Source organism: Aythya ferina (genome assembly GCF_964211825.1).
Source record: "Aythya ferina genome assembly, chromosome: 3".
Classification (NCBI taxonomy): domain Eukaryota; kingdom Metazoa; phylum Chordata; class Aves; order Anseriformes; family Anatidae; genus Aythya; species Aythya ferina.
The window spans coordinates 120,181,370-120,201,016 of NC_140298.1; the positions used below are offsets into that span (position 1 = coordinate 120,181,370).

At 44.0% G+C, this 19,647-nt stretch overlaps 1 protein-coding gene across 1 annotated transcript in view; it reads left to right on the forward strand.

Moving 5' to 3' along the window:
- Positions 1-19,647, forward strand: part of NRBP1 (nuclear receptor binding protein 1) — a 40,386-nt gene that overhangs the window by 19,121 nt on the left and 1,618 nt on the right. The window contains exons 8-15 of the mRNA XM_084516060.1: positions 11,421-11,504; positions 11,778-11,836; positions 12,994-13,092; positions 13,171-13,303; positions 13,587-13,689; positions 18,947-18,997; positions 19,126-19,261; positions 19,347-19,400. Of these exons, the coding sequence (XP_084372186.1) occupies positions 11,421-11,504; positions 11,778-11,836; positions 12,994-13,092; positions 13,171-13,303; positions 13,587-13,689; positions 18,947-18,997; positions 19,126-19,261; positions 19,347-19,400 (719 nt within the window). The remainder of the gene's footprint in view (positions 1-11,420; positions 11,505-11,777; positions 11,837-12,993; positions 13,093-13,170; positions 13,304-13,586; positions 13,690-18,946; positions 18,998-19,125; positions 19,262-19,346; positions 19,401-19,647) is intronic.

Here is a 19,647-nt window from a genome sequence, read left to right on the forward strand (position 1 = left end):
TTGGTAGCCCTGAGGAAGGGAAATTCTGTGTGTGACTGTGCAGGAGCAGTGCTCAATTCCAGTTGCTCTTTTACTCCTGTTGTGAGTTAAACCCTGTGGGCAGCTGAGCCCCATGCAGCCGTTCGCGTGCTCACCCTAAGTGGGATGCAGAAGAGAATTGGAAGGGTGAAATTGAGAAAACTCATTGGTTGAGATAAACAGTTTAAATAAAGCAAAAGCTGCACACACCAGCAAAGCAAAATAAGGAATTTACTTACTATCTGTTGGCAGGCAGATGTTTAGCTGTTTGCAGAAAAGCAAGGCTTCATCACACGTAACAGTTGCTTGGGAAGACAAATGCTGTAGATCTGGACATCCTGCTACTCCTCTTTCTCCCCCTAGCTTTTATTGCTCAGAACGGTGTCATAGGATATGGAATATCCCTTTTGTCAGCTGGGTCAGCTGTCCCAGCTGTGCCCACCCCAACTTCTTATGTACCCCCAGCCTACTCACTGGTGGGGTAGTGTGAGGAACAGAAAATGCCTTTTTACTATGTTAGTGATGTTCAGCAATAGCTAGAACACTGGTGTGTTATCAACTCTGGTTTGGTCACAAATCAAAACCATAGCACTGCAGAAATTTTTATGATGAAAATTAACTCTGTCCCAGCCCAAACTGGTACAACTCCACAGTTGTGGACTGCCTTGCACTACTTGTGTTCAGAAGTGAAGTGATTTATCTAGGAGATTCTTATCCTTTCTGATTTTTTTTTTTTTTTTTTAAAAAGAAGCGAGCACAAGTGGACTTTTGATCAGAAAAAGAATCCTCAAAACATAACATCTGTGATTCCAGCACAGGCTGTAATTATAGTTGCCAATATTGCAGAATGCATTCTTATTCCTGTATTACCCACCCAGCTAGGCAAGTCAAAACTGTTCAACTGTGTCATCAGATTCTTGCAATTCTCTAGCACTGCTGACTGTGCAGTAGCCAGACAGGCTGTTTTCATGCTCAGGTCTTAGAGAGTTGCTTTGAGATCAGTAACAACGTTAGGCCCATATTTATTGCTTCATGTAATTACTTCTCAGAGCTGGCTGATACTTGAACAATTTCCTGTGTGTATTTAAAAAGTGGGGGAATCATTCTCATGGATTTAAGGGTAACAATGATTCAGTACATCATGATCTTCACTTTAATACCGTCTCCCTTCTTAGCACTGTTCAGCACTGTGTTCTTCGAAAACTTTCCTTCCCTCTGCTTTAAGCAAGACAGTATACTTGCTGAATTTGGGTCAGAAATCTGGTGAAAGGAAGCTGCTAGCGTATCCCACAAAATATTCTTCCTTCTGCTAGGTGAAGAGGTACTAGAAGAGTAGTGTCTGTTAGTTGTGTTGCATTAGAAATGGCTTGTACTTATTTGTTCCTGTAGCACCTCTTTAGGTGCTAGAGCAGCCCTTTTGCTTGCCACTTCTTGCTGGTACTTTAGGTTGCAGAAGCACATGTACTAGCAGGACTGACCACTATGTGTTTCTTGTTCTGCATGCAATTCTGTATTAGCCATTTTTCTAGGGCCACTTGTGTGTTGCAAAACGATTAATTTAGTAGTAAGGTGTTGCTATTCCATTGAGTTTTGGGGACAGGACTGAAATCTTTATATGGTGGGGGTCATCTGTGGAAGAAAAAGGGAGTGGGAAAGAGGAGGGATGTCTCATACTGCTTAACAATACAAAAGCCCATCCATTTGTTTGTTAACTTTTTTTTTTAAATTATTATTATTTATTTATTTATTAGTGGCCTGAAGTGCAGGGCTAGTAGATTTGAGGAGAAAGTGTCAAATGAGCAGGGTGCCTTGGAGAACTTCTGGTGAGGATAGGGAAGACTTAAAACTCTTAGACTTGCACTGGTGTTCTTGGAGATAGGAATGCTTTCTGGAGTTGCAATCAGATGAAAATATTCCATGTGAGAGATGTGTTGTTTTCTATGTACCCTTCCACAAGATCTACATGCAAGACCATATTGCATCTGTGCATATCCGCATTGTCTAGCAGTTAGACTTGTGAAAGGAGCATGTTGCAAGATGATTTGTTGTGGCAGGTCAAAGGCATTCTGAGTGCAAAGGAACAACAATGTGTTTAGATGGGATGTTTGCTGCTATTTGCTATGTTTAGCCAATGTTGGGCAATGTTTCTTATAATTATTGTTGGGAGTTTAAGAATCAGTAACAGGTGGAAAGAGGTGTGATGGGTTTTAATTAAAAGTCCTTTTAAGCAATTCTTGGAGTACTTCAACAGAACTGAGACTGCAAACTGGAGAGTTTTGTAATGGCTTCTTGTTTCCCTGAGACGTGGACATGAGGCACGTGCATGCCATGTTAGCATGTGCAGAATGAGATTTCCAGTAGAACACGGGGAAGTTTTGTGGTTTTGTGTTATGCTAGTGTATTTCCAAATAGTGCCCCCAGGTATTTGGCTGGTGCAAATACTTTCCTGTCTTCAGCCTACCTGACCTTCTAGGATTCACTACATGTACATATTTAATTGCAGTCACTCCACAGCCTCCCTTGAGTTCCAGTCCAAGGTGCCAGGAGACTGGGTTTTACTTGGTATTAACTCTGCTATTAAATTATGTGGTCAGGTATGTAAGTATAGGTTCAGCTGCAAAGATCTGTGCAGAGGAGAAGCTGATAGTGTTAGAGAGAGGTAGATGTCTGCTGAAAGAGGTTCTGAGGGACTGTGAATCACTCAAAGAAACAGTAGAACTTCCAATTTCTTTGCCTTACTCAACTCTAATTTTCTACTTGATCAGAGGTGTCTTCTCCCTTGCCTGGTCTGGGTCTCAATTTGAAACGCTAACATTCCTTAGTTAAATTTATTTTAAAAGATGGCTGGTGGCTGGGCCAGATTCTCAGTCTTGTCTGTGTTTTGCAATGATTCTGACCTAGCTGTCTGTATGAATGTTACGTGCTTGCTGTTTCATCAACTCATTGACTTCTATCTTGTTTTACTTCCCGCTTACGGGCTGCTCTGTTACCAACAGTCTTTCATAGGATATTTGCTAATGGTGAGCAAACTTCTCCGCTCCTGTGATGTGACTACCACTATATATGTAATGTACATTATTTTTTTTGTGTGTGTGTATATATATATATACATATTTATATGTATGTGTGTATATATATGTATATATATATATTTGTAATACACATGCGTGCATACACACACACACACACAATTTATTTTTACAGTGTTCCCTTGCTATAAGGCTGGTATGTAAAACTGTTCAGCCTAGGTGTATCCTGCTTTGAGACCTTTTGTTCTGTGCTGGAATGAAAGCCATTCTTCTCATCCAAAGCCTTACAGAGAGGGAGCACTGCCCTTTGTGAAGCACCCTGGTTGTTAGTTCTCTTCCTCTCCTTGTTCTTAGAGTGTGCTAGTCAATGGACCCTAGTGCATGCTGGCTCCTGCATGTCAAGCCAATCAGATGCTTTCTTCTGATCTCTTCCCAGTTGAACTTGTCATGAACATTAGGCTCTTTCCTGCTACAACTTTGCTAGGCTTGGCTGAGCACCAAACCTGGACTAGACTTTGCTTTGTGCTTGGACATTTAATTGCTTGCTTGTAGTTTTAACTTCTTAGATGATTTGTTTTTAAGATGAATGTTTCAGTGAAATACATCTGGCTTCTGATGGCCAGAGAGATCTCCCACCCAAATGAGCCCCTGATTGCAATGTGAGATTGACTACTTATGGCTCCCCAAACGAAACTCTTTTTTGGGGGGAAACTTGGGCATATGAGGAGGGTGTTGGGTTTATCTTTGTTGGGCTGTGGAGGCTAGAGAAGGATTTGAGTACTGCAATTTTTAATTCTGTTAAATACAACTCTGCATTTAATTAAAAAAAAAAAAAAGGCGTTATGGTTGTTCTCAATAGTTAGAGCTTTTTTCTGCTGAAGGTTTGGGTGCCTACCAACTGTCAGTTGGCAGTGCTGAAAGGGAAGGACCTGTCAAAAATGGCCTTTCTGCCTTCTTAGTGTTTGCAGGAGGAAGATGTGGTGTGTTGCTCTGCATTATCGGAAGAGTAGATGCTCTCAGAAAATGAAATTTGCAATTTTAAACAGTTGAGGGGGAAGTTCATGTAACCTGGGCCTGGAGCCTTCAGAGAGCAGACTTCTTTGAGGATCAATTGCTTACCAGTGTTGTCAGCTAGGCAAATCGGTCTGTGGCAGTTTTATGCTATGCAGCAGGCCACCTTGGTGAGGTGAGGTGGCACACAAGCAGTAGACTGATTCTGGAACACACCCAAAGAGTGAGAATGTGGTTGAGCCAGAACTTCAGCATGGGTTCAACCATGCAGATGGCAACGTGGCATAAAACTGCCAAGCAGTTTCTCTAAAACAAGTCACCACCATGAGCAGGGCAAAATACCCTCATGCTAGCAAGGTAAGGAAAGAGCCTCATTCAGTGATCTTCAGGTGTAAGGAAATGGTGTGGTATCTCATTTGTGCTGAAACAGCATCAGATAACTTACAGAGCTTTCTTGTCTGGTTTCTCAAGATTTAGTTTTAACTGTATTATACTATCATTATGTACTGTTCATATGAAAGCTGGAGATTGCTTAATCCTTGGATTTTGAACAGTGATTTGGGTTTGAAAACACTCCTAAATATAGGGTATAGGGTTGCTGTTTCTCTTGAGCATTGAATTAATGAGGTTGAGTGTGATATGTTTTCATAAATAAGATAATTTTAGCCATTACTTTAATCTTTTGGATTTTGTTACCTGATGTTTAAAGACTTGTTATTCACATCCTTAACAGATACCTGAGGTACTTAGGAGGCTATGCAGAAATCAAATAGAGTTTAGTTGGATATCTTGGATCTGACTTTTTTTTTTTTGAACTAAAGCAGGCATGATTTAAAGAAGAGTAGACACAGGAAAATCTATAATAAGAATCAGCAGGAATTTTTTCACCAATGACTGCATCCTCTTAGGAAGATTTAACTTGACTTTATGTAGTGCTAGCTTCTAGCCATGCAGCTTTATGTGTAGGGTCAAGCTCATCCTCTACCAAGCCAAGCATTTCCAATTACGTAGAAACTTAGCTAAACTAAGCTGGACTTTCATAAGTAGGGGAAGAGGTTTGTCTCTGATTACATGTACTTCTGGGGATGAGATCTGGGATATAAATAGTTTTGAATTAATTTTTTAATTAATGGATGCAGAAAGCATGAGTGGAACTCAGTGGCAGAAGAGGCACTGGGCACAAAAGAGAACACAGGATGTTCCCTCTGAACATCAGGAAGCACTTCTTTGATGTGCAGGTGGCAGAGCCACTGGCACAGACTGCCCAGAGAAGTTGCGGAGTCTTCTTGGAGGTATTCTGCCTGGGCAAGGTCCTGGACACCCTGCTCTGTGTGGCCCTGCTTGAGCAGGGGATTGGATCAAATGATCTTCAGAGGTCCCTCCCAACCTCAAACAATCCATGATTCTATGATTTTATATTAATTTCTGTGAAGAAGGATACCTCTCTCAAAATACGTGCACTTCTGTATGGTGGGGACTCTTTCTTGTGTGTACCACTGTTTTTACTTCAGCAGTAATTTCTCTGAAGTAATAGTACGGGACATCTTTCAGGCAGAGATGGTTACTCTATTCAGAACCATAGATATGATAAGAATGAATGTAGATGTGGGCAGTTGTGGGGCTGTTCTGTGGTACTGGTAACTATATGTAGTGAACTTTTCATGTACTAAATATCTTCGCCCCTTCATCTCAATAGATATTCAGCTGTTCTAAAAAACAAACCCCTCCTGCTTCTGATGATTTAGTGTAGCAAAAAAGTTTGTAAACACTCCTTACAATCCCTGATGTAGATCTGCAAGGGCTATAAGATGCTTGTATTCTGTCATCAACTTAAATTTGTCACTGCTTTTCTTATTAGATTCAATAGCTGTATGCTGCTTTTTATTTTCAATATCTTCCCAGTTGCTTATTTTCTAGGTTGTGCCCTCCCTAATAAGTGCATTTGTCATCTTGCTGTTCCTCTGAAGTGAACTGTGAAGTATCCTGTTATTGTGCGGTCTCGTAATACCTATCCTGGCCCTCTGGCTATTGCTATATAGTTGCAAACAGATGGTCTTGCATTCAGTTGAACATTTTGGGTCCCTGTGATGCTGGTGCAGTGCAGTAAAAGTAAGGTGGCTAATCATCCCCTGTTGCTGGATTGCATAGCAAGCTTCTCTGACTAATCTTAAAGGTTAGTTGTTGACCCTTCTGGACGTCAACTTGTTTTCCTCTGCTGTCTAAGCCTGTGAAAAATCTGGAGTATATAGTGTAGTTGAGCACTTTACTGTAAGAGTGGAATAATATATTCCTGCTTCAAGGAATGCTTAGGCATTTCCAAGAGACAGTTGAGTGGGTCAGTGGCTACTTCAACCCTTGAATTTTTTGAGAGGAAAAGAAAGTCTAGTGAGCAGATTCTTTCCTATTTGCAAGGAGGAAGTGGTGAATGCAAAACAAAGGTGAGTGAATTGCATGCATGACAAGAAGAAAATGTCTTCTGCAGTATGAAGTGTTTGCAAAGGCAAGTCACTGTAAGATTGAGCATCTCTGCTAAAACTTGCTGTTGGTGACAGCTGGGAAATAATAGCACCGAGTGAGTTCTTGGCTGACACTCCTAATGACTCTCTTTCTGATGAGTTGTCTATTTACCCTGGTGACCTCTTTGCATTAGCATGTCCTTGAGGGTTTGAGAAGTCGAGCAAGCTCTGTGTTCCTATAGCAATGTTTCTTCTTCTTTATGCTTATTCTTGTCGGATTGAGCTCAGCTTGCCAAAGGCAAGTTGCTTGTCCTACTTTCTACTGCACTTCATGTCTCTTCTAATCATCTGCCCTGCACAGACACCATATTTGGCTGAATCCTTCTCTTAAAATCCATTTTTGCTTCACTAATTCCCTACCAGACTGATCACTTGTGTGGTACTTGTATTCTGCCCTTTGCTGTCTTCCCCTTCTCTGTGGCCGAGAAAGGCATGCTTGTTGTTAATGTTATGATCTGACTTTCCTTTTTGAACTTTATTGTTTGTCTTCCTTAACATAATTGTCCCTAGCCTTCGTGTATCTGATTTTTCACAGAATTAAAGAGTCATTGCTGTATATAGTAATGTCTGGCAGGTAGAAACAATGTGGAAATCAGTCAGAAGAGCTTGTACCAAAGGTACCCTAACGTGTATATTCTTACCTTTTATAATTATGAATCTTGTTTTAAACTGTCTGCTCAGCTGGAGCTCCTCTCAAGCCTGCACCTTTGCTAAGTGATTTATGTACCAAGCTGATAGACATACAATTACAACTAGACTAGATCAAATCAAAGTTTGTTGGTCCAGCTTCCAAAATCACAGTGCATAGCAGCACTTAAAGAACAGCTGGTCCTTTAACGTGATTGTGTGAGTTGTTCCGGGTTGACTTCCAGGTGGGTTGTTGCTGTCACAGTGATGAATGGAACAGATGCAATTGTGACAATCCCATCTCTGCTTATTTTAAGGCATGCTGTGAAGAATCTGGTAGTCTTATGCCATTGTTCTGCTACTGCATTGTTTCAGCTTTGCAATAAGAGTGCAAGGTGGTGCATGTGCCTTTCAGCCAAGTCACACAAGAGTTGTGATATAAACTGCTACAACAGGAAAAAGGCAGTGTGGCTAATCAAACCCTGCTCCAGAGCAAGTCTCTCCAACAGTGATAGAAAAACATATTGAGGACTTCTGGTGCAGCTCTGCAAATTTGGAGGCACAGTGGATAAAACATTAGAGGGGAAAGGTACCTGGATAACCTCCAACAGCAAATTTAGAGCTACTTTTCTGTGTGTCTAAGTTAAAAGTTCTCACATACAGTGTAGACACAGCTTTTTCCAGAAATGCTGGTGCCATTGCAGAATGTCCATATGTCCCTGATGCAGACAGTCATCAAATGAGGTGTAGACAGCAATTATTTTTTATTTTATTTTTCTTAATTTCCAAACATTACTATATTGGGCTGTGGAACCAGGTTCCCAGGAATGCCTCTTCTATTGTGGTGCTTAGGGACATGGCTTAGCAGTGGACTTGTAGTGTTAGGTGGATGGTTGGACTTGATGATCTTGAAGGTCTCTTCCAATCTAAGTGATTCTATGATTATCTATACAGGTTGTACTAGGATTTTGTTGAAACTTGCTTTTGTAGTATGGGAGTGCCTATGTTACATCACTGGCTAAGGTTTCTGTTATTAATGCCTTTTTGTGACTGATTCCTGCCTCTTCCTTGTTCTTAAATAGGGTCCAGGAGCAAAGGACAGAATGGCTGGATAGTGAACTGGCTCTTTCCATCTAGGCAAGACATATTGGAAAATGAACTTAATCAAAACATTGTTTGCAATGTTTTGCAATAAATGGCTTTATACTGCTCTGTTTTTGGCAGAAAACTGTTGTCTGGGGTCGTATTGCCCCAAATTTCCTTTCTGAGAACTTTGGTCCAACGCTTGATGGCTTATCTGCTTGAGGGTGGGAAGGCTTTGCAAAGGGACCTCTATAGGCTAGCTCAACGGGCCATATCCAATTGCGTGACATTTAACAAAGGTAAATGCCGGGTCCTGCACTTGTGCTATAACAACCCCATGCAGTGGTATAAGCTTGAGGAAGAGTGGCTGGAAAGTTTTCCCAGCAGAAAAGGATCTGGGGTGGTGGTTGACTGCTGGCTAAACAAGAGCCAGCAGTATGTGCAGGTGGCCAAGAAGGCCAGTGGTATCCTTGCTTGTATCAGAAATAGTGTGGCCAGCAGGGCTAAGGAAGTGAAAGTCCCCTGTACTTGGCACTGGTGAGACTGCACCTCAAATATTGTGTTTAGTTTTGGGCCCCTCACTAAAGAAGGTAGTTGAGCACATTGAGGTGCTTGGCTGAGCACAGAGAAGAGCAATAAAGCTGGTGAAGGGACTGGAAAACAGGACTTAGGAGGGACCTAAGGTGGTTTATTTTGAAGAAGAGGGGGCTGAGGGGACACCTCACCATTCTCTACAGCTACCTGAAGGAGGTGACGGTGAGGGTGGTGTTGGTCTCCTTTTCTCAGGCAACAAGTGGTAAGATGTGAGGAAACAGTCTCAGCTTGTGCCAGGAGAGGTTTAGATTGGTTATCAGGAAGAATTTCTTCACAGAAAGGGTGGTCAAGCATTGGCACAGGCTGCTCAGGGAAGTGATGGAGTCCTCATCCCTGGAGGTACGTAAGAGATGTGGATGTGGCACTGCAGGGTGTGGCTTAGTGAGGGGACTCAGTAGATCAGGTTGGTGGTTGGACTTGGTTGGTAAGACTCTCAAGAACACCTAAATGATCCTGTGATTCTCTGTGCTGAATTCCGGCAACATTGCCACTGTTGACATAGCGTGTCGCTCTTAGGGTAGGCCTTGATGTCTGTCCTTTCTTAGGTGGTCTGGCTTCGACCAGACACCAGTGCTGCCCTGGCAGCAGCTCAGCAACATGCAAGATCTTAGTGTTGGTTGCTAGACTTCTCTCACTGTATAGCAATTGGTTACTTAAGACAGATACTGCCCTTAACTGAATCGACAAAAGCAAGTTAACAAGTCTTTTCCATTTTGGATGTTCGAGAACCTGTTTAGAAGGCCTGATAGAATAATCTGTTATGCTAGACAAAACTTGGATGATGTGCACTATATGCAGCATAAGGTACAGGCTCGAGAGGCATGGTGACAGGGTAGAAGTTGAAAAAGGAGTGTCCCACTGAGGTGGTGTGGGGGGGGTGCTGGTGTTCCACAGTCACTGATCTCATTAATGTTGAGGCTGTTAATAGAAATAAGGGGAACGTGTGATGTTGAGGTAGGTCAGGACATCTTCCAGAAACACAAGAATACATTGGATGACTGGACTAATTGCAGTGGCAGGTAATTTGGTAGTATAAAATACAAAGCTTCACAAAAGCCCAGAGCTCATCATTTGGGAATTGAAGAGTATCTGGCCTCCCCTGGCTGTTCAAGGGGGAAATTTGACCCCCTTACCTTTTCTTACAGTCATGTCACTGACAAGTAATGTTAAAATATGTTGGAGAAGATTCCCCAGTAGAGAGAGAATTTGTATGATTTTGCATGGTCCTGGGCAGAGCTTATCTTAGCAGTCAGTGCCATTGGGAAAATGCTGAGTGGGGTTTTAAGAGGAAGACAGAGAATTTAGCTTACTCCCCTTAATGATGTGAGGCTGAGAGGACCTGGTAGTATCTGTAAATAGATAAGCACTAGGAATGAAGCAGTCTTCTTGGACTTCCAAGACAGAGATAGCACAAGAACAAAAAGCAATGAACTCTCCATGAACAGTTTGTTGGGGAAATTGGCCATTGGAGCAAGCTCTGTTTCCAGTGCTTGAAAGAGATATGATTCAGTATGTGCTACACAGCAAAGGTTGGATGGAGTTAAGGGAGATCCTTCTTGTCTCAGTTCGTCTCTGAGGCTGGGCGCAAGTTCAGTCTCATTCAGCATGGGGTCTTCTTTGTTGTTTGGCGTGTGCTGGGCAAGTCCACATTGTAGCAGTGCAGACCAGAACTAATTGCAATTGTCAAGGAGGTTGACTAAGTGGGAGATGGTCCTGAGTCTGTGGGACTAGGCATGTTCTAAAGTAGATGTAGAACTTCAGATGGGATGATGACTGTGTTCCATGCCTACCTCAGTGTTTCTCCCTGTCATACTTTTTGCAGTCTTTTCAAAGGTGGTTGTCTTGAGGGGCTTATCTTTTAGGACTTACCCATTCTTGTGTATCCTGCTCATTGTGCTTGTGGCTGGGAGTCATTCTCTTCCAGCAGCTCTGACTGGTTTGTAGTTGGGACCATGCAGGTGCTGGCTGCTGGAAAGCCTGTGCTGTCAGGTCTCATTTGGCAGCTTTGCTTGACTTTTGTGTTGAGTCAGTTTGGCACCAGTGTCCTGTTGACATGTGGAAGAATCTTGTTAGGGAAAATTACCTGGTAGACTTGTTCTTCTCCTGGAGCCCTAAGGTGGTGACTGTAACTGCAGTGATCTTGGCATTTCTAGCTGTTCCTAGGGATTCTGTTATATTCGGGTTGCTTGTGACAAATGCTATAAATCTGATCTAAGTGTGGTGTTTTTAGGACTTGCACTTTAACAGGGAAATTCTTTCCAATTCATCTTGTCATTCAGCAGAAGCTGTGAGGTGTGGACTCCAGGGTTTTCTTAGAGAGCTAATGCTAAGTTGCCTCAGTCAATATGCAGCCAAGGAAGCAATGGCGAAATGTTCTAGGGCAAGTGACCTGAGATGAAGGGAGTGATGACGGGCCAACTGAACTGCACTGTGGTGCCCATTTGGGCAGCCAATTGGCCCTGGAGTTGCATGTATTCTGTAGGATCTAGTTGGGGATGGGCTAAGGTTTCCTGTATACTAAGCATTCATGACTTTCTTCTAGTGGCGCCAGACACAATTAATAACCATGTGAAGACATGTCGGGAGGAGCAGAAGAACCTGCACTTCTTTGCCCCAGAATATGGAGGTATGTTGTGGCAACAGCTTCAAGCCTGAGTTTTGTTGGCCTGTCTCACTAACGCTTCCACACTATTGTGCATATTGTTTTCAGCTATAGTCTCATGAGAGATGTCACATTATCAGTTTTGTTTATTTGCCTGTTTTATTGCTTCAACTCCTTTGTCTTTTGATAACAGAGGAGGGAGAGAAGGCTGTAGGATTATCATAGCCTGATACAGAGGTGGTCCTGTTGCTGAGTGCAGGGAGAGACTGATAACAGAGCATTGTTTCTGTGTTACAGAAGTTGCCAATGTTACCACTGCTGTGGACATTTATTCCTTTGGGATGTGTGCCCTGGAGGTGAGTGTGGAACACTGTGGTTATGGGACAGAGAATAAAAGCAAGGGAAGGAGATGACTCTATGGAGTTGCTGTGGGCACGGGTGGTTTTCGTAGCAGGTGCATTTCGTTCTCTGAGCCAAACGCAGTTTGCCTTGTAGGGATGTCTATCAAAGTTCTCCCAAATGCTTTACTAAGCAGTAAAGAACTTGGTAATGTGTGGTTCTTTCTGGAATTTCTGGCATGTAATTTATTACTCTGGGTAGTGAATAACTGGACAGTTCTGGAGACCGACCCACCTGCTGTGGGAACAGTCACTACTACAAAATGTACTTAATATGTACAGAGGGGGGAAGAAAACTCCCCTTCTTTGGAGTATTTGTTCTCTTGTAGTATCTGGAGGAGAGGACATTACTTTGTGGCCACACCTGATACAGATTTTAGTTATTGTCAAGTGTGAGTCTGACTTACCTGGTCGTAGCAGCTTATTGGTTCACAGAATTGTAGAACTTTCTGTCCCTGCAATCAGTAGGCCCAAGACTAGCAAATACAAGTTACTATAAGTTATCTGGGGACAATTGTCAGCAAGAGCCAGCACACACAATTCTGAACCTATGCTGTACATCCCATAAGTGAAGCAAGAAAAGACCTGTGAAAACACACAACTTTTAGGAAAGTAAACTGGAGCTGAATCTTCAGACATTCTCTGGGATCTTCTGCCAGCCTTTCCTGGCTGGGAACTTGTGTATGTGTTGGTTGCAGCTGGTTCTGGGTGGCATCATGTGCTTGCTTTTCTGCCTGTAATATAGAGCAATTCATACAGCTAAGAGGGACGCTGTCAGATTCTGTCAGTGATCCAGCTACTGCTTCATTAGAGGTTGGTAATTATTAAACAAGTGTAGGCCAATGGATCATGAGATTCAAAATAGAATACTGGTTGTCTAAGGTGATGCTGGCATAGTTTTCAGGCCTCTCTGGCAATCTGTTAAGGTGCTAGAAACAAGCTATCATAATGAAGCAGTTATTCTCTCTCTGCCTCTACAAACTGTGACCTTAAATAGCACAAAAAAAACCCCTTGGCTATTAAGATCTCACACTTGGCAGTGGTGGTCATGAGGTCTGTTTAATGTATAGTAAGCATTTCTTGGTGAAGTCTAATATGCTACTTTGTGTTTGCAGATGGCAGTACTGGAAATACAGGGTAATGGAGAGTCATCGTATGTGCCCCAGGAGGCCATTAACAGTGCCATCCAGCTGCTGGAGGACCCCTTGCAGAGGGTGAGTGAAGGAGGTTCAGCACCCATGTAGACCTCTTGGCATTGCACATCATCATCTCATGCAATTTTTGTCTTTCAGGAGTTCATTCAGAAGTGTCTAGAACAGGACCCTAGCAAGCGTCCTACTGCCCGGGAGCTCCTTTTTCATCAGGCATTGTTTGAGGTGCCATCACTAAAGCTACTAGCTGCTCACTGTATCGTTGGGCATCAACGTGAGTATGGAGTCCCAGGCTGCTGCATCTTGTGTTATGAAAAGCTTTACTAAGTTGTCACTGCAGCTGATATTCTGAAAAGCAAGACCTTTGTGCTGATCTTAACAGGCAGGGACCAGGGCCTTGTGAAACAGAACTGTAGTTGCTGCAGAGCCTGAAGAAATATGGTGCTCTGCCTGCTCTGAGTGGCACAAGAGTTTTTCATCACAAAGCCTGTTTTTATTGTTCTTAGGGTGGAAGGGAATTGCACTTGTTCAGGTCTAACTTTGTTCTCTTTTAATAGATATGATTCCTGAAAATGCTTTAGAAGAAATGACCAAAAACCTTGACATGAGTGCAGTGTTGGCAGAAATTAATCATGCAGATAGGGAAGGAGTCAAGATGATGTGAGTACCCATTGCTGTGTTTGGAGGGGTTCTGCTCAGGTGTGCGTGGAACATGCTCCATGGCACTAGGCTGGGCAATGAATGAACTGCCTGGGACTCTTGCCTTCAAGTTAGCATTGTCATTTCATCAATAACTGGTAAACAAAAGGGAGCTGTTGATGAAGTGTGCACTTTATCTAAACATGAACATGTGGTGGAGGGTAGCTGCTGAGTGGAAGAATTTAGCTGTGTAGAATATGTTCATGCAACACTGGTGTGAGATGTGACTTGTGCCCCAGACTGAGGAGAAGGAAATTAGCACACTGTAGTTGAAGCAATCTTTAGCTAAACCTGGCAGAATAGTTTGGGGAAGTGACTCAGACTCATCACAGACTTGTTGAATGGAGTCCAATGTGTTGGAGAAATGGTTCCTCAGTGTTTGCATAACGGAGCAGCTCATTTTGATTGCGAAGAGATGCTGCTGAGGAACAGCAATGGACAAGTTGAGAGCTTGTGAGTAAAAATTAAGGATGGGGCCAATAAAGGTCACCTTGTGGTTGGGTCTACTACAAGTCGCCTAATCAAGGGGAGCCTGTTGATGAGGGCTTCTTGCTTCAACTACAAGAAATGTCACACTTGCATGCTCTCATCTTGATGGGGGACTTCAACACCCAGATGTTAGCTGAAAAAACCTTCACAGCAGGCTGTTAGCAATCCAGGAGACTCCCAGCGTGTGTTGAGGATAACTTCCTGGTCCAGGTGTTAGACAAACCAACCAGAGAAGAAGCATTACAGGATTTGGTGCTTACCAATGCAGATGAACTCATTAAAGAGGTTAAGATTGGAGGCAGTCTAGACTGCAGTGACCACACCCTGGTTGAGTTTGTCATCTTGAGGAGTATGGGCCTGGAAAAGAGCAAAGTCAGGACTCTGAGCTTCCAAAGAGTGAACTTAAGCTATTTAAAGATAAGGTGGATGGGATCCCCTGGAACACTCTCCTCAGGGAAAAAGGAGCTGAACACAGCTGGCAACTCTTTAATGATGTTTTCCTTAGAGCACAGGAACTTTACATCCCCCTGAGTAAGAAGGAGGGCAGGGAGGGCAGAAAACTGGGATGGCTGTGCTCTAGGGAGCACAATGAGGGGCACATTGTGCTCTAGGGAGCACAGGGAGCCTGCTCTAGGGAATACTGGGACCTGCTGGTCAAACTGAGATGTGAGAAGGAAATGCACAGGCAGTGGAAGCAGGGACATGTGGCCAGGGATGAGTACAGGAAAGCTGTCCAGATGTGCAGGAATGGAATCAGGAAAGTCAAAACATGGATGGAACTGAGTGTGGCAAGGGACACACAAAAACAAACAAACAAAATAAAACAAACAAACAAAACAAACAAACAAAAACAAACAAACTCACATAAATAAGGGATTCTCTAGGTACATTGGCCAGCAAAGAAAGGCCAAGGAGAACGTACCCCCTGCTGATAAACGGCAGAGGAGAGAACTGGTAACGAGGGACATGGAGAAGGCTGAGGTACTCAACAACTTCTTTGCCTCCCCCTTCACCACCAGTCAGGCCTCACACGTCTCTGTTTCCCTGAACCTGAAGATGAGGGCTGGGGGAGCCGAGTCCCTCCCACTGTAAGCAAAGAGCAGGTTGGAGACCACCTGATGAAGCTGAACGAGTACAAGTCTATGGGGCCTGATGCCATGGGTCCCAGGGTCCCGAAGGAACTGGCTGATTAGAGTTGCCGAGCCTCTTTCTAGCCTGTTTGAAAAGTCCTGGCAGTCAGGTGAAGTTCCTGGTGACTGGAAAAAAGGAAACATCACTCCCACTTTTAAAAAGGGTTGAAAGGAAGACCTGGGGAACTAGAGACCGGTGAGCCTCACCTCTGTTTGCTGAATGAGGGGGGTGTCCTGGTAACAGGGGATGCTTAGAAGGTGGAGATACTGAATGCCTTCTTTGCTATGGTCTTTGCTTCAAAGACTCCCCCCCGGGACCCCTGGACCCTGGACAGAGGAGAAGGGGTCTGGGAAGTGTAGATCTCCCCCCTCATTGATGAGGGGGTGGTTCGGGAGCGTCTCAGTGGGCTCAATGCACACAAGTCCATGGGTTCTGATGGGATGCATCCACGTGTGCTGAGGGAGCTGGCAGAGGTGATCGCCAAACCACTCTCTATCATCTTTGAAAGGTCCTGGAGAACAGGAGAGGTGCCTGAGGACTGGAGGATAGCCAGTCCCTGGAAAGGTGTTGGAACAGCTTGTTCTGGAGGCCATCTCCAAGCATTTGGAAGAGAAGAAGGTTATGGGGAGTAGTCAGCATGGATTCACCAAGGGGAAGTCGTGCTCGACCAAACTCAGTGCCTTCTATGATGGCATCACCAGCTGGGGAGATGGGGGGAGAGCGGTGGATATCATCTACCTTGACTTTAGCAAGGCTTTTGATGCTGTCTCCCATGATATCCTGCTGGCAAAGCTGAGAAAGTGTGGGGTGGATGAGTGGGCAGTAAGGTGGGTTGAGAACTGGCTGAGCTCAGAGGGTGGTGCTTGGCGGCACAGAGTCCGACTGAAGACCTGTGACTAGCGGTGTTCCCCAGGGGTCGGTGCTGGGTCTGGTCTTGTCGAATATCTTCGTTGATCACCTTGATGAGGAAATAGTGTCTGCTCTCAGCAAGTAGTCCCAGAGACCTGGGTCTGTTCAGCCTTGAGAAGACCAAGAGGGGATCTTAATGTTTACAAATATCTTAAGTGCCGGAGACGGGGATTTGGCCAACCTCTTTTCAGTGGTTCAGGACCAGGGGCAGTGGCCACAAAATGGAGCCCAGTCAGTTCCACACCAACACACGGAAGAACTTCTTCACGGTGAGGGTGACGGAGCACTGGGACAGGCTGCCCAGGGAGGTTGTGGAGTCTCCTTCTCTGGAGATATTCAAGGCCCGTCTGGATACCTACCTGGGCAGCCTGCTCTAGGGAACTGCTTTGGCAGGGGGGTTGGACCCGATGATCTCCTGAGGTCCCTTCCAGCCCCTACAATTCTGTGATTCTGTGCCTGGGAAGATCATGGAACAGATCCTCCTGGAAGCAATGTTAATGCACATGCAAGACAAGGAAGTGATCCGAAGCCACCACAGCTTCACCAAGGGCACATTGTGCCTGACTGGTGGCTTTCTGTGATGGAGCAACTGCATCAACTGACAAGGGCAGACTGATGGATGTCACCTACATGGACTTCTGTAAGGGCTTTGACATGGTCCCTCATGACATCCTGATCTCCAAATTGGAGAGAGATGGGTTTGATGGGTGGACCACTCAGTGGATAAGGAATTGGCTTGAAGGCCGCACCCAGAGAGTGGTGGCCAACGGCTCCATGTCCAGGTGGAGGCCGGTGATGAGTGGTGTCCCTCAGGGGTCTGTCCTGGGACTGGTACTTATTTATTATATTTAGAATCTTTTTATTTTTATTTTAAGTGTCAGAATAGAGGACAAAGAACTAATAGCCAAGGCTGTGCAAGAGGAATTCTGTATATTGGACTTCATTCTGCAGAGAATTGGTTATTTGGCATACACTTAGCTGGGATGTGCTTTTTTTGTTGCACAGTATATCACAGGTGCTGGGAAAAAGAAAAATAAAGCAGAATAATGATTTGAAATGTTGGAGAATATCTTTTCCAGATGATTTATCAGAATGCCACATAAGCTGTGCTGCTAGGAAAAAAAAAAGTATTATTTTTCTACTGTACTAGAAGATGAGATGGGAAAATAACAGGTGTATTGGAAAGGGGTGCAGAATGGTTTGAGGAACCAAGGCAGATGTGAAGTCCAGACCAGCGCTGTAGGAGCAGCAAAGCACTTGGATGATCATGGCAGAATTTAAGCAGCTTGCAGTTTCTTACTGATCTCTCAAATTCATCAAAAGCGGTTTCATAGTCTTACTTTACTGTATTAAAGGGGAACACTGGCTGCTGCAATTCTAAATCTAAACCAATCTAAAAAGTTGTGGTCAAGTGTATGCTAAAAAGCTGAATTGACAGTAGTGATGAGGAAAATATTTTACTGGGGAAATAGTGAAATAGGAGAACCTGTGTCTCATAACTTACCAGAACCAGAAGGGTGGACTCTTCTGGTGTTACTAATTCCCTGTACTGTGCAAAAGAACAATAATGTGCTTCAGAGAGGAAAAAAAAAATGTTTCTGTCTGAGTAGGCTGTGAGTTAAAGCCACAGGAAAAGATCATTGACAGCTTGATGAAAACACACTGCTGCATAACTAGCTGAGAGCTAATATGATACCAGGATGCTAAATAACAGGAGAGAAGGTTACACTAACTGGATGAAACGTCTGAAGATATTGTGTACATCACACATGCACAATGTGACAGCCTTTGTGCTGGAGCAGATCAGATAGCTGACTTTACCAAGTGACTAGGTAGGAATAATTGTCAACACCTCTCCAGAAAGGGACGGCAGAAAGTTGCTGGGTCAGTCCTGGGCTAGAGGCTTGTGTGTGGAGCAGGGTTAAGGACTGATAGGTTTTGTAGATTGTTGAGGATGAGAGAGGGAAAAATAGACATGCACAAAGGAAAGGGGTTGTCAGTGTTTATGATCTCTAAGCTGACAGCAGGTGAGATGTTCGGTGGAAATAAGGGCTGGGGAGTTCAAAACAAATTGATAGGAAGACTTCCTTTGGAACACTACATTAAAAAGATACCAAGGATGAATGATGAATATCGTTGAAAAGATACACAGAGAACAAAAGTCTCTAGAACTGTAGTGAGGAATATTTGGGTAGGGCCTTAAATCCTGAGGTGTAGTTTCTAGCTGCTGGTCTGGAGTGATATGGCAAGTCATACTGTGCCATCACCTCCTGCAGCGGTTCTTGCCTTAGCAGCTCTTAGTGCCTTTGTTTGTTTGGAGATGGGACCCAGACTTTATGGGTCTTGCAGAACAGATATCTACAAAAAAAAAACAAAACAAACAAACAAAAAACCATGCTGGGAACATAGTGTTACTGGGCTAGCTTCCACAGCTCTAGCTTGGACAGCTCTCTACAAGGAGGTGATAACTGTTTTCTGTCATTAATATTGCCTCATCCTTAGCTTCTGTGAACAGTTGCTTCTGGCACAGAAAGATGTACTGGCAGAGGTGAGTACATCTTGCCTTTGACTGGCTGTACTCATTCTGCCTCCTTACACAGGTGTAGTCTAGGATATGGGGATTTGAAACTGCATCTAAAGAGACTTGAGTGTTAGATGACTTCTCACTTCAGTACTTCTTTCCCTCCAGCTTTTCACAATCTCCAGCATTGGAGCTGGACAAATTCCTGGAGGATGTAAGGTAAGAGGTGTTTTTTTTTTTTTTTTCTATGTTTTGTTTTTTTTTTTTTTAAAGTGCATCTTTAATTGTGTGAGAGACTGGAGTCATTTAGGAGAGCCATAACCTCAGGCCCTGATCCTTTCTTGCAGGAATGGTATCTACCCACTTACAGCTTTTGGGATGCCACGACCCCAGCAGCCCCAGCAGGTGGTGGTGAAGTCTCCCATTGCTCCACCATCAGTGAAAACTCCAACTCCAGAGCCAGCTGAGGTAGAAACCCGCAAGGTGAGAGATGGGAACTCTGTTCTTCCCCAGGCAGGTGTGCTCTGCAGAAGCAGTAAGTCATGGTGTATCTCTGCTTCTGTTTCAGGTGGTGCTGATGCAGTGCAACATTGAGTCAGTAGAGGAGGGAGTGAAACACCATGTACGTTCCCATCTTCTCACTGACCATGCTGTGTGGGCGTATAGTGAGGCAACTGTGCAGAGTATCTGGTACTAAGTATGCTGATTTGCTGCTGGTGCCTAGTGTGACCTGCTACCAGAGTTGCAGTTTGTGGAGCCCAAAGTCAGATCAGATATGCTTGTAAACAACATTCCAGTCAGCTAACACTTAGAGGTTACCCTTCTGGTGCAGCCTCGAGGCACTTCCCCCAGAGGATGGTGCTGCTATC